At 46.3% G+C, this 13,518-nt stretch overlaps 1 protein-coding gene across 7 annotated transcripts in view; it reads right to left on the bottom strand.

The window, feature by feature from the left end:
* Positions 1-258: 258 nt before the first annotated feature.
* ankfn1b (ankyrin repeat and fibronectin type III domain containing 1b) overlaps positions 259-13,518 on the bottom strand; it is a 278,599-nt gene continuing 265,339 nt past the window's right edge. For 5 of the 7 annotated variants that reach the window (XM_090202223.1, XM_090202225.1, XM_036946495.2 and 2 more), the window contains 10 exons: positions 7,499-7,631; positions 7,116-7,235; positions 6,435-6,650; positions 3,605-3,771; positions 3,321-3,471; positions 3,045-3,213; positions 2,712-2,878; positions 2,248-2,455; positions 1,170-1,846; positions 259-951 (listed from right to left, as the gene is read on the bottom strand). In XM_090202223.1, coding sequence (XP_090058349.1) covers positions 637-951; positions 1,170-1,846; positions 2,248-2,455; positions 2,712-2,878; positions 3,045-3,213; positions 3,321-3,471; positions 3,605-3,771; positions 6,435-6,650; positions 7,116-7,235; positions 7,499-7,631 — 2,323 coding nt within the window. In that variant the 3' untranslated portion in view covers positions 259-636. The remainder of the gene's footprint in view (positions 952-1,169; positions 1,847-2,247; positions 2,456-2,711; positions 2,879-3,044; positions 3,214-3,320; positions 3,472-3,604; positions 3,772-6,434; positions 6,651-7,115; positions 7,236-7,498; positions 7,632-13,518) is intronic. The other 2 variants (XM_090202224.1, XM_090202227.1) reach the window with 1 other exon arrangement.

The raw sequence follows: 13,518 nt of genomic DNA, 5'->3' as shown, positions 1-13,518 counted from the left end.
GAGAGAGAGAGAGAGAGAGAGGGCTCATAGGAAAAGTTCATAGGAAAAGGCTTGTCCACCCGCATGTGGCTGCAGATGACGATACCGTGGCGTTCTGGCAACGCAGGCGCCAAAATGTGTTGCAGTCAATCACGCCCCATGCCAAAGCGCGGTAGCATTCATTCATTAATCTTCCTCACGTCACATCCCTTTTTTGGGCTTTGACGTTTGGTGATGCAAATAATATAATAACAACAGATTTCCATTTCCTTTTGTACATTTGATGTCCAGGTGAGTATTGAGGAAGAAAGTGTAGTTTACATGGGGTGGGAAGAGACTTTATGGAAACAGAGTCTCACAGCAGCATTTCAGTTAACAACAAACAAACAAACAGAAAGCCACCGACTGTGCTCTGTAGCTACAGTGGCTGGACGATAAAAACAACCGAAAAGGAAAAAAGTTTGAACGAGAGAGAAAGAGAGGGAGAACATTTGAGAAAATTCCAGTGGAAGTTCATCCCAGGGAGGCTGCCTCGGATTTGGCCCATGTAAAATGTTAAAAGTTCATGTTCCAACATTTCCAAAGGAGGAACCTCCATCTAGTAGTCCAGACCTAAAGTTCCCCCTGTCCCCTGAATCCTTCCCCACCCCCTTTGTTTCAAACAGTAGTCGCCCTGCTGTACTGCAGTGCCAGGGGCGAGTACGCCTTGATGCGGACACACAGCTTGCCCCGGAGCCAGGGGTTCTGCAGCTCCAGGGGACAGAAGTCATCCTGGAGCCACTTCTCCCTGCCGTCCACCACCAGCACCAGTCCAAAGTGCTCCAGCTGCTCAGGGCTGTACAGACACTTCTCCCCCTCCGCTCCCCCTCCATTACTACTGCTACCGCTGAGGAGCCGGCGCGACACCGCGTTCATCTCCTGCACCACCAGCTGGACCATCTCCCTGGCCGACGTGCCTGGGGTCACCCGCAGCTGGGAGGGAGGGGGAGAGATGAGGGGAGGGGAGGGACAGAGAGTGGAAGAGAAAGAGGAACAGAGGCAGATTAAGCAGAATGTGATTGGTCAAAAGGGGTTTCAATGTTACATCTGAGTTATGACAGTTTTATAATTGGATACCCAAATGAAAGAGTTACCCAAACATGAACAACAATTCATTAAACCCGGACATCCTCAAGCCAAGTTCCACATACCTTGACACTGGTTTCCTTGGGTAGCCCGGTTCGGTACTGTGGGTACACCCGGAGCGTGGCGTGCCAGCCTTTCCTGTGGGCACCGGGCGAGGGGGAACCTGAGAGCCTCTGGGTGCCGCTGTCCTCTGACAGGGTGCGGACAGGGGGCTGGGGGTGCGGCAGGCATCGCTCAGCAGGGCAGCAGCGGTCCACAGAGGAGGGTCGGTGCCAGCGGCGGTGGGGGGAGGAGGATGGTGAGGGTGAGTGTGCAGTATGACCACCAGAGGGGAATTCAAGACTACTGGTTCTCACACAGAAGGCCTGCCTCTTCTCCGTGATCCTCAGAAGTTCGATCTGCCTGCTGGGTAGGATGAAGTCGCTGTCGAAGAGCTCCATGGGACCCCCCCTGCCCCTCCGCCTCTCCCCACCGGGACCCCCTCCGCTCAGCCGTTGTTCGCCGGTAGGGCCTGTCTGGGGCTCCGAGGCCTGGAGCACGTCTGGGGTGGAGTCTCTCAGTGCTCCTGTCCCTGAACCCCCTCCAACCCCTCCTCCCACACCGCCGCCGGAGGAGGAGAGGGGCGAGGGCGGCAGAAGGTCCAACTCGCGGGGGCTCTGGGCACGGCTAGAGTCGTAGTCGCTGTCGGTGGTGAGGAAGACCTCAGAGGAACCCTCTTCATCTGAGAGACCGTGGAAGTCTACTGTGGGGGAGAAACAAAAAACACAATTATTCATCTTTAGGTCAACCACACACAATCATTCCCCTGTGGGTAAAACACACACAATCATTCCCCTGTGGGTAAAACACACACAATCATTCCCCTGTGGGTAAAACACACACAATCATTCCCCTGTGGGTAAAACACACACAACCATTCCCCTGTGGGTAAAACACACACAACCATTCCCCTGTGGGTAAAACACACACAATCATTCCCCTGTGGGTAAAACACACACAACCATTCACCTTTGTATAAGCCACACATACACAAACAATAATTTATTTTCTAGTAAAATGGACCGTACACCACAAGGCTGTGTGACCAGGAGGGAAAAACCCCTTGCCCTATCTCTGCCCCCTATAAGGTTCTCGGGGTCTTACCAGAGTGCTTGCGGCTGGGTTCGGGGGAGGGCATGGGTGAGGGAAGGTAGTCTGGCTGGGAGGAGGTGGAGCGGGGCGTGTCGGGCACTGCGTCCCTGGAGAAGTGGATGATCCAGCCCAGGGAAATGGCCCCGGTGGGCTGCTTGTAGCGGGCATACTGCAGGGCGTCCATGATCCACCGCGCCTCCCGCCACACCTCCTCCATTTGCTGTAATAGGGGGAAACATGCAGGAAAAATACATTGTTAACTTTTAGTGCTCTTTCAAATGCAATATTGTTTACTTTTTTTGTGCTCTTTGAAACGCCATGTGCTACAAATGAGCTCCAGGTGGTCTTTTAGCTCCTTGCGTGATGCTTGCTTAGCTCTGATATGACTGTAGTTTCCATTATTATGGAGCAATTGGAGACTACATCCAGATCAGGATATCTAGGTTACGGGAAGCTCAGCTAGGACTCCAACCTACCTGCATGTGCTCCTGGACCTGCTGGTGTTTCTGCTTGGCGGCGTGGAGCTCCGTCTCAGAGAAGGCCTCCCTCAGGGTCTGCTGGGACATGAGCGACTCCAGCTCCAGCAGGGCAGACACACGGCAGTACTGCCCTATGAAGCTGGGGCAGTAGGCATCAAAGTGAACTGTAGAGGGGGGTAGAAAAGGGCACAGGACAGACTTATTATCTAGAGTAAAATTATAAAAGTCACAATAGGCCAACCAATCGTATGTCAACTGAATGACTATAGTTGCATAAATAACAGTAATTGGAAGACATAAGGAAATCCTACTAGACAGAGCAGTACTGACCCAGCTCAAAGATCTGCAGAGGCAGGGTGAGGAAGCCTGATCGGGGGGAATAGGGGTTGTTCTGGCCGGGGGCCGTACACACGTCGTCTGAGGGGGGCAGCAGTAGCAGGAAGGACACCGTGTCCCCAAATTCCAACACCTCCTGGGCGTAGATACGGAAGTCCTGCACCTGGGACAGTGGGACAGCATACTGAGTCACAACTATGACATTGATGCCATGTAATGGATAGTAATGGATGGAAGGATGGGTGGATGGGTGGATGGATGAGTGCTGACCTGGCTGACAGGGATGTTCATGTGGGCCATGAGGTCCTTGGCAGCGCTGCGTAGGTCCTGTAGGAGGCGGTGTGGAGCGCTCTGCACATCCTGGTCCATCTCCAGAGACTCCTCCAGAGAACTGAGGGCCTGTAGCCACTGCCACTCCTCCCTGATACACACACGCAAACACACACAGTTACAAATATATTACAGACAATGGCTAGTATTTCAATAACAACACCATAACATGAAATCAATGAATTCCCTGATAAACCCCGGTGGCTGGTATCCAGGTACTTCACCTAGACACATTACAGTTGTCTCGTATCTTAGCATGACAGAGGACGTTGGGTAGCTTCTGAGGCACCAGGGCTCTGATCTGGTCCACAGAGCTACACAGCTTCAGGTAGCCCAGGTACAGGCCTGGGGAGAGGAGCTTCCTGCTCCGTCTGTGGTACGCCAGCTTCTCCTGAAATAGACGATGGGAACCAGACGGGAAAGGCATGAGACAGCCGTTGTTGACGTCTGGGATGGCCTTTGAAATAGTTTATTTTTATGTCATTTATTTTGATGATGTTGTTGCTTTGAGGGCTTTGAGGATCAGCTTGCACCAGTCTGTGGTCTTTTGTATTTTTTTTGTTGGTTAATGTGAAATAATAACCGTACAATGCATTTCATATGTTTTCAATCATATCATTTGTTCATATTTGGCATCATAAGCCATATTTCCAGTTTCTTTCTATCGCTTTGGTGCATTTTCACAAGTGTGTGGTACATTTTCACAATGCTTAGTACAAAATTCAAAACAGATCCTTAAAATGGCAGTTGCTTCAAAACTCTAAGCACACTTTCAGTTGACTAAGTGCAACACACAAAATCACACAGTCACTTTTCCACTAACCGTAGTAATCAGTTTCATCTAGAAATTCATGTTTTAGATTGCAATACATGTTCATATAAAGTCATTGCTTTTCACAATGCAATGATCACATCACTTTTATATGATTGTCTTCACATTTGTTCAAATACATTTTACTATTACTAAAGCCAACTGCTCTTCATTGATCATTGTTTGGTAAACCTATTGATTTGAAATTGGTAAGTCTACAACAGAGTCTGAGAACTACTTAATGAAAATGTACGTTTGTAAAGTACAGTGCATTCGGAAGGTATTCAGACCCCTTGCCTTTTTCCCACATCTTGTTACGTTACAGCCTTATACTAAAATTGATTAAATTATATTTTTCCCTCATCAATCTACACACTATACCCCATAATGACAAACCACTTTTTTTTATGTTTGCAAATATATTAAATAGAAAAAACTGAAATACAACATTTACATAAGTATTCAGACCCTTTACTCAGTACTTTGTTGAATCACCTTTGGCAGCAATTACCGCTTTGAGTCTTCTTATTTGAGGAGTTTCTCCCACTCTTCTCTGCAGATCCTCTCAAGCTCTGTCAGGTTGGATGGGGAGCCTCGCTGCAGAGCTATTTAGCTATTTTTAGGTCTCTCCCGATATGTTTGATAGGGTTCAAGTCTGGGCTCTGGGTGGACCAGACTTGTCCCAAAGCCACTCCTCTGTTGTCCTGGCTGTGTGCTTAGTCTCATTGTCCTATTGGAAGGTAAACTTTCATCACAGACTGAGGTCCTGAGCGCTCTGGAGCAGGTTTTCATCAAGGATCTCTCTGTACTCTCTCCGTGGTCCGTTCATTTTTTCCTTGATACTGACTAGTCTCCCAGTCCCTGCCACTGAAAAACATCCCCACAGCGTGATGCTGACCCGTAGGGATGGTGCCAGGTTTCCTCCATATTTGATGCTTGGCATTCAGGCCAAAGAGTTCAATCTTGGTTTTATCAGACCAGAGAATCTTGTTTCACATGGTCTGAGAGTCCTTTAGCTGCCTTTTGGCAAACTGAGGAGTGGCTTTTGTCTGGCCACTCTACCATAAAGGCCTGATTGGTTGATTTCTGCAGAGATGCATTGTTCTTCTGGAAGGTTCTCCCATCTCTTACAGAGGAACTCTGAAGCTCTATCAGAGTGACCAATGGGTTCTTCGTCACAACCCTGACCAAGGCCCTTCTCCCCCTAATAATCAATTTGGCCGGGCGGGCAGCTCCAGGAAGTATCTTGGTGGTTCGAAATTTCTTCCATATGATAATGATGGAGGCCACTGTGTTCTTGGGGACCTTCAATGCTGCAGACATTCTTTGGTACCCTTCCCCAGATCAGTGCCTCGACACAATCCTGTCTCGGCGCTCTATGGACAATTCCTTTGACCTCATGGCTTGGTTTTTGCTCTGACACTCACAGTCGACTGTTGGACCCTATTTAGACAGGTGTGTGCCTTTCCAAATCGTGTCCAATCAAATTGAATTTACCACAGGTGGACTCCAATCAAGTTGTAGAAACGTCAATTTTGAGACTCATAGTAAAGGGTCTGAATACTTATATAAATAAGGCATTTCTGTTTTTTATTTGTAATAAATGTACAAAAGTGTCTAAAAACCTGTTTCACTTTGTCATTAGGAGGTATTGTGTGTAAATTGACGAGGAAAATGTTTAATTTAATCAATTTTAGAATGAGGCTGTAACGTAACCAAATGTGGAGAATGTCAAGGGGTCTGAATACTTTAAAATTGCGCTGTATGTCTGAAAGACTCTTATTTAAATGAATGGTGTTTCAGGGAATTTGAGCATACAGGAGATTACAGGAGCTGTTTTGCTGGCGTGGATCCATTGGACCTGATGTCTGCCGTGACTGTGAGTCAACTGGACTAGCTTAATAGACTACTTAGACATGCACATTGGCATGACAGGCAGCGGATTGCCTTGTGTACAATTAAAATAAACACATACAATGTGGTGAAGGGTAAATATAAGGAACTGTTAAATCTACATTGTGGTTTTGGTTTGGTATGAATGCAGCCTTAGCCTCTTTTGAACATGCTAATTTGTAGGCTGTTCAAATGAATACCTAAAGCTTACGTGATTGTCCTCAGATTCAAACTCAAACTCAATCCAATTCTCTGGGGATTCTGTAACGTTTAAGGAAAAGGGTCTCGGTGTCACTAACGTTACATTGCTAAGCTCTAAACGCCAGAGGTTGTAGTGGGTTGGGACATACGTGGAGGGTGATGAGCAGCGTGTCCAGGGCCGTGGGCTCCTCGGGGGACGAGATGGACTTGCGTTGAAGCTGAAGCTTACACAGATGTGTCCACTTCACCCCGTCCAGACTGGGACACACGTTCATGTCCTTCAGCAACACCAGCAGAGCGTTGCCATGCTTGTCTTTGATTGGCTCAAAGTAAACCTGACCCAGGTCCTGAGTTCCCAGCATTCCCTGCAAAAACAGCCCCCAAAAGACCTTTTCAAAGACACATGGTTTTGACCAGAATCTGATGGTTTCAACTAACATTTGATGGTTCTGACCAATATTTGATCAATATGTCATGGTTTTGGAGAGGAGTTTTTTTAATCAAGATTATATGGTTTTGACCATGTTATCAGTGGTAACTAGTGATAAATGACCACGAGTGGTTATAAGGGTGTTACTAACATTTACAGTTTTAGTCATTTAGCAGACGCTTTTATCCAGAGCGACTTACAGGAGCAATTAGGGTTAAGTGCCTTGCTCAATGGAACATCGGCAGATTTTTTTACCTTGTCGGCTCGGCGATTCGAACCGGTGACCTTTCGGTTACTGTCTTAACGCTCTTAACCGCTAGGATATCTCCCGCCCATTTAAAGTGTTATGTATTAAGGTGTTATGTCATGTTTATAACAGTATTGATGGGTAAGGACGTACCTGTAGTTGGGATACGGCCTGCAGCATCTTGAGGCGTGTCTGGAGGGTGCAGGAGCAGGAAGACTGGGAGGGGCTGAGACACTGCTGCAGCCACGGAATCTCCTCCCATAGGTAGGACACCTGGGGATGGAGAAACGCACAAGCATTTAGGATCAAATGGTAATTACACAGTAATAATCAATTCTTGTTTATTTCTTTAGGACTCATTGAAGCAAGCAACTCTGAGTACCACATTGTTAGCATGCTAGCAATTTTGTAGAATTCTTTGAAGTACTGTAAGTCCCAGAATGTACCAACTGTTACCACCTAAGTTTCTACCAGGTAAATACCAGTGGAAACTGTCAAATGCGAATGGTTAGGTATGGAACTAGTCCGTACGTTACCTTAGTGAACCATAGGAAGTCCTGCATCAGTGAGCTGGAGTAGGAGTCATCTATCTCTACGATGGGGATCTGGTCCTCAGGCGTCACAAGTACGTTGTCATCTCGGTAGAATATAGACGTCAAGTAGAGACCTCTGGAGGACAATAAAGACAAATCAGAGTCAGTTAGTTTTGATAAATTCTCCAAAGTTACTAATTCTCAACAGCACAATGAAGGTCTCCTTGAACTATTAATTCTCACAATAGCCTATAGGTAGAATGGCATTTGAGATTATATTTTGTGGCATTCGAGATTATATTTTGTGGCATTCGTAGCATTTATACCAGTCAAAAGTTTGGACATACCTACTCATTCAAGGGTTTTTCTTTATTTTTACTATCTCATACATTGTAGAATAATACTGAAGACATCAACATAATGAAATAACACATTTGGAATCCTGTAGTAACCAAAAAAGTAGCTACTCTTTGCCTTGATGACAGCTTTGCACACACTTGTCATTCTCTTAACCAGCTTCACCTGGAATGCTTTTCCAACAGTCTTGAAGGAGTTCCCACATATGCTGAGCACTTGTTGACTGCTTTTCCTTCACTCTGTGGTCCAACTCATCCCAAACCATCTCAATTGTGTTGAGGTGGTGTGATTGTACAATTTGACCATGAAGGCCTTATTCACGCAGTCTGCTCTGAACAGCTGATGTTGAGATGTACCTGTTACTTGAACTCCGTTCAGCATTTATTTGGGCTGCAATTTCTGAGGCTGGTAACTGTAATGAACGCATCCTCTGTAACTCTGGGTCTTCCTTTCCTGTGGCGGTCCTCATGAGAGCCAGTTTCATCATAGCGCTTGATGGTTTTTGCGATTGCACTTGAAGAAACTTTCAAAGTTCTTGAAATGTTCTGCATTGACTGACCTTAATGTCGTAAAGCTGGTATTCCTCCCAGGGGTACGCAAAATGCTGTCAGGGGTACGGCAAATAAAAATGTGATTCACATTTTCAAACAGTCCATTTATATTTTCCAACGGGGCTATACATTTGGGTGAGTTTTGGGACAATGCTGGGGGAAAGGCAAAAAAAAAGATACAGACAATGCCTTCATCAGTGACATGGCAGGAGATGTGTTGAAACAATTACTGCTGCACATACAAGCCAGTGAATTCTATGCGTTACAGCTGGATTAGTCAACAGACGTGGCGGGCCCGGCATAGCTCCTGGGATATGCCCGTTGCAAGCAGTTGCTCCCGACGCCACTTGGGTACAATGCAGCATCCACCGAAAGGCTCTTGCTGCCAAGGGAATGCCTGACAGCTTGAAAGACTTTTGGACACTACAGTGAAAATGGTTAACTTAAAGGAAGGCCCCTGAACTCTTGTGTATTTTCTGCTCTATGCAATGTTATGAACAGGCCCCCATTAACATCGACAGGACTGTAGTGGAGCGGTTCGAGAGTTTCCACATCCAAACTATCATGGTCCATACATACCAAACACACCAAAACAGTCGTGAAGAGGGCACGACAAAACCTTTTCCCCCTCAGGAGACTGAAAAGATTTGGCATGGGTCCCCAGAGCCTCAAAAGGTTCTACAGCTGCACCATCGAGAGCATCCTGACCAGTTGCATCACTGCTCGGCATCTGACCGTAAGGCGATACAAGAGGAATACCTATGTGAGAATGCTGTTCATCGACTACAGCTCAGCATTTAACACCATAGTACCCTCCAAACTCGTCATCAAGCTCGAGACCCTGGGTCTCAACCCCGCCCTGTGCAACTGGGTACTGGACTTCCTGACGGGCCGCCCCCAGGTGGTGGGGGTAGGTAACAACATCTCCACCCCGCTGATCCTCAACACCGGGGCCCCACAAGGGTGCGTTCTGAGCCCTCTCCTGTACTCCCTGTTCACCCACGACTGCGTGGCCACGCACGCCTCCAACTCAATCATCAAGTTTGCGGACGACACAACAGTGGTAGGCTTGATTACCAACAACGACGAGACAGCCAACAGGGAGGAGGTGAGGGCCCTCGGAGTGTGGTGTCAGGAAAATAACTTCACACTCAACGTCAACAAAACTAAGGAGATGATTGTGGACTTCAGGAAACAGCAGAGGGAACACCCCCCTATCCACATCGATGGAACAGCAGTGGAGAGGGTAGTAAGTTTTAAGTTCCTCGGCGTACACATCACAGACAAACTGAATTGGTCCACCCACACAGACAGCATTGTGAAGAAGGCGCAGCAGCGCCTCTTCAACCTCAGGAGGCTGAAGAAATTCGGCTTGTCACCAAAAGCACTCACAAACTTCTACAGATGCACAATCGAGAGCATCCTGTCGGGCTGTATCACCGCCTGGCACGGCAACTGCTCCGCCCACAACCGTAAGGCTCTCCAGAGGGTAGTGAGGTCCGCACAACGCATCACCGGGGGCAAACTACCTGCCCTCCAGGACATCTACACCACCCGATGTCACAGGAAGGCCATAAAGATCATCAAGGACAACAACCACCCGAGCCACTGCCTGTTCACCCCGCTATCATCCAGAAGGCGAGGTCAGTACAGGTGCATCAAAGCTGGGAACGAGAGACTGAAAAACAGCTTCTATCTCAAGGCCATCAGACTGTTAAACAGCCACCACTAACATTGAGTGGCTGCTGCCAACACACTGACTCAACTCCAGCCACTTTAATAATGGGAATTGATGTAAAATATATAATTAGCCACTTTAAACAATGCTACTTAATATAATGTTTACATACCCTACATTATTCATCTCATATGTCTACGTATATACTGTACTCTATATCATCTACTGCATCTTTATGTAATACATGTATCACTAGCCACTTTAAACTATGCCACTTTGTTTACATACTCATCTCATATGTATATACTGTACTCGATACCATCTACTGCATCTTGCCTATGCCGTTCTGTACCATCACTCATTCACATATCTTTATGTACATATTCTTTATCCCTTTACACTTGTGTGTATAAGGTAGTAGTTTTGGAATTGTTAGTTAGATTACTCGTTGGTTATTACTGCATTGTCGGAACTAGAAGCACAAGCATTTCGCTACACTCGCATGAACATCGGCTAACCATGTGTATGTGACAAATAAAATTTGATTTGATTTGATTTGATTTACAGAGGGTCGTGCGAACGGCCCAGTACATCACTGGGGCCAAGCTTCCTGCCATCCAGGACCTATTTAATAGGCGGTATCAGAGAAAAGCCCATACAATTGTCAGAGACTCCAGTCACCCAAGTTATAGACTGTTTTCTCTGCTACCGCATGGCAAGCGGTACCGGAGGGCCAAGTCTAGGACCAAAAGGCTCCTCAACAGCTTCTACCCCAAGACATAAGACTGCTGAACAATTGATAAAATCGCCACTGGACAATTTACATTGACCCCCCCCCCCCCTTTTGTACACTGCTGCTACTCGCTGTTTGTTTGTTATCTATGCATAGTCACTTCGCCCCCATCTACTGTACATATACAGATTACCTTAACTAGCACACTGACTCGGTACCGGTGCCCCCTGTATATAGCCTCGTTATTGTTATTCTTATTGTGTTACTTTTTATTATTACTTTTTATTTTAGTCTACATGGTAAATATTTTCTTCTTCTTGAACTGCACTGTTGGTTAAGGGCTTGTAAGTAAGAATTTCACGCTAAAGTCTACACTTGTTGTATTCGGCGCATGTGACAAATAAAGTTTGATTTGATATGGGCAGCGACCATGTAACGCTTTTACAACATACAGAAGTGTGCTGGTTATCAAGGGGCAAGGTATTGAAAAGTTTTTTTTATTAATGAGAGACGAGCTTAAAGTTTTCTTTACTGACCATCATTTTCACTTGTCTGACCTCTTGCATGGTGACGAGTTTCTCACACGACTGGCCTAACTGGGTGATTTCTCGCCTGAATTATCTGAATCTAGAATGCGGGACAAAATTGAGGCTATGATTAAGAAGTTGGAGCTGGGCCTCCCGGGTGGTGCAGTGGTTAAGGGCGCTGTACTGCAGCGCCAGCTGTGCCACCAGAGACTCTGGGTTTGCGCCCAGGCTCTGTCATAACCGACCAGGAGGTCCGTGGGGCGACGCACAATTGACATAATTAGCATCGTCCAGGTTAGGGAGGGTTTGGCCGGTAGGGATATCCTTGTCTCATCGCGCACCAGCAAATCCTGTGGGGGGCCAGGCTCAGTGCCCGCTAACCAAGGTTGCCATGTGCACGGTGTTTCCTCCGACACATTGGATGCGCGCTGTGTTAAGAAGCAGTCCGGCTTGGTTGGGTTTTGAATCGGAGGACGCATGACTTTCAACCTTCGTCTCGACGAGCCTGTATGGGAGATGTAGCGATGAGACAAGATAGTAGCTACTAACAATTGGACACCACGAAAAAGGGGTAAAAATGTATTAAAAGAAAAAAAGAGAAGTTGGAGCTCTTCTCTGTCTGCATTAAGGACAGAGAAGAGGACAACACACAGGTCTTCATTGTATGATTTTTTTGTGTGCAAATGAACTCAAGCTTACAGACAATTTCAAATGTGATATAGCGAAGCACCTGAGTGAGTTGGGTGCGCAATTTAGCAGGTTATCCCTTCCATGTCCTGCCTCCAGTCCACTTACCAATATCAAGAGAGCCTCATCAAAATTTCAACAAGTGGTTCTGTGAAAATGGAATTTAATCAGAAGCCACTACCAGATTTCTGGATTGTGCTGTGCTCAGAGTATCCTGCCTTGGCAAATCGCGCTGTTAAGACACTGATGCCCTTTGCAACCACATACCTATGTGAGAGTGGATTCTCGGCCCTCACTAGCATGAAAACTAAATACAGGCACTGTATGTGGAAAATTATTTAAGACAGACTCTTTCCAATACAACCCAACATTGCAGAATTATGTGCATCCTTTCAAGTACACCCTTCTCATTAACCTGTGGTGAGTTATCCACAATTTTCTATGAACAAATAAGGTTTTATATGTAAGATGGTTAAATAAGGAACAAAATTATTGATTATTATTATATTATTATTTGTGCCCTGGTCCTATAAGAGCTCTTTGTCACTTCCCACGAGCAGGGTTGTAACAAAAACTGACACTCATTCTTATGTTTAATAAATGCATTGTATAGTGTGTGTGTGACAGGCTTACAATGATGGAAAAAAAAAAACATTTGAGAGTGCGCTGACCCTTGTGCTAGAGGGGGTACGCAGCTGGAGGTTTAACATTTGAAGGGGTACGGGACTATAAAAAGTTTGGGAAACACTGTTTTAAACTCTATCTTCAGAGTTCGTAAAGTTAGGTGACCTAAACTGGGATATGCTTAACACCCCGGCCATCCTACAATCGAAGCTATCTAAATCTAAGTCAATCTAACACAAATTATCAAGGAACCTACCAGGTACAATCCCAAATCTGTAAACATGGGCACCCTCATAGATATCATCCTGACCAACTTGCCCTCCAAATACACCTCTGCGGTCTTCAACCAGGATCTCAGCGACCATTGCCTGCGTCCGTAATGGGTCCACGGTCAAACAACCACCCCTCATCACTGTCAAACACTCCCTAAAATACTTCAGCGAGCAGGCCTTTCTAATCGACCTGGTCCGGGTATCCTGGAAGGATATTGACCTCGTCCCCAGTAGAGGATGCCTGGTTGCTCTTTAAAAGTGCTTCTCACCATCTTAAATAAGCATGCCCCATTCAAAACATTTTTAACTAAGAACAGATATAGCCCCTGGTTCACTCCAGACTTCACTACCCTTGACCAGCACAAAAACATCCATGTGGCGTTCTGCATTAGCATCGAATAGCCCCCGCGTTATGCAACTTTTCAGGGAAGTCAGGAACCAATATACACAGGAAAACAAAGGCTAGCTTTTTCAAACAGAAATGTGCATCCTGTAGCACTAATTCCAAAAAGTCCATGGAGAATAAGAGCACCTCCTCCCAGCTGCCCAGCCTGCAATGAGGCTAGGAAACACTGTCTCCACCGATAAATCTAC

Source organism: Oncorhynchus mykiss, chromosome 16, assembly GCF_057628025.1.
Source record: "Oncorhynchus mykiss isolate SJ-2025 chromosome 16, ASM5762802v1, whole genome shotgun sequence".
Lineage (NCBI taxonomy): Eukaryota > Metazoa > Chordata > Actinopteri > Salmoniformes > Salmonidae > Oncorhynchus > Oncorhynchus mykiss.
The sequence above is the reverse complement of the archived record's forward strand: the minus strand, read 5'-3'. Positions and strand labels throughout refer to the sequence as shown.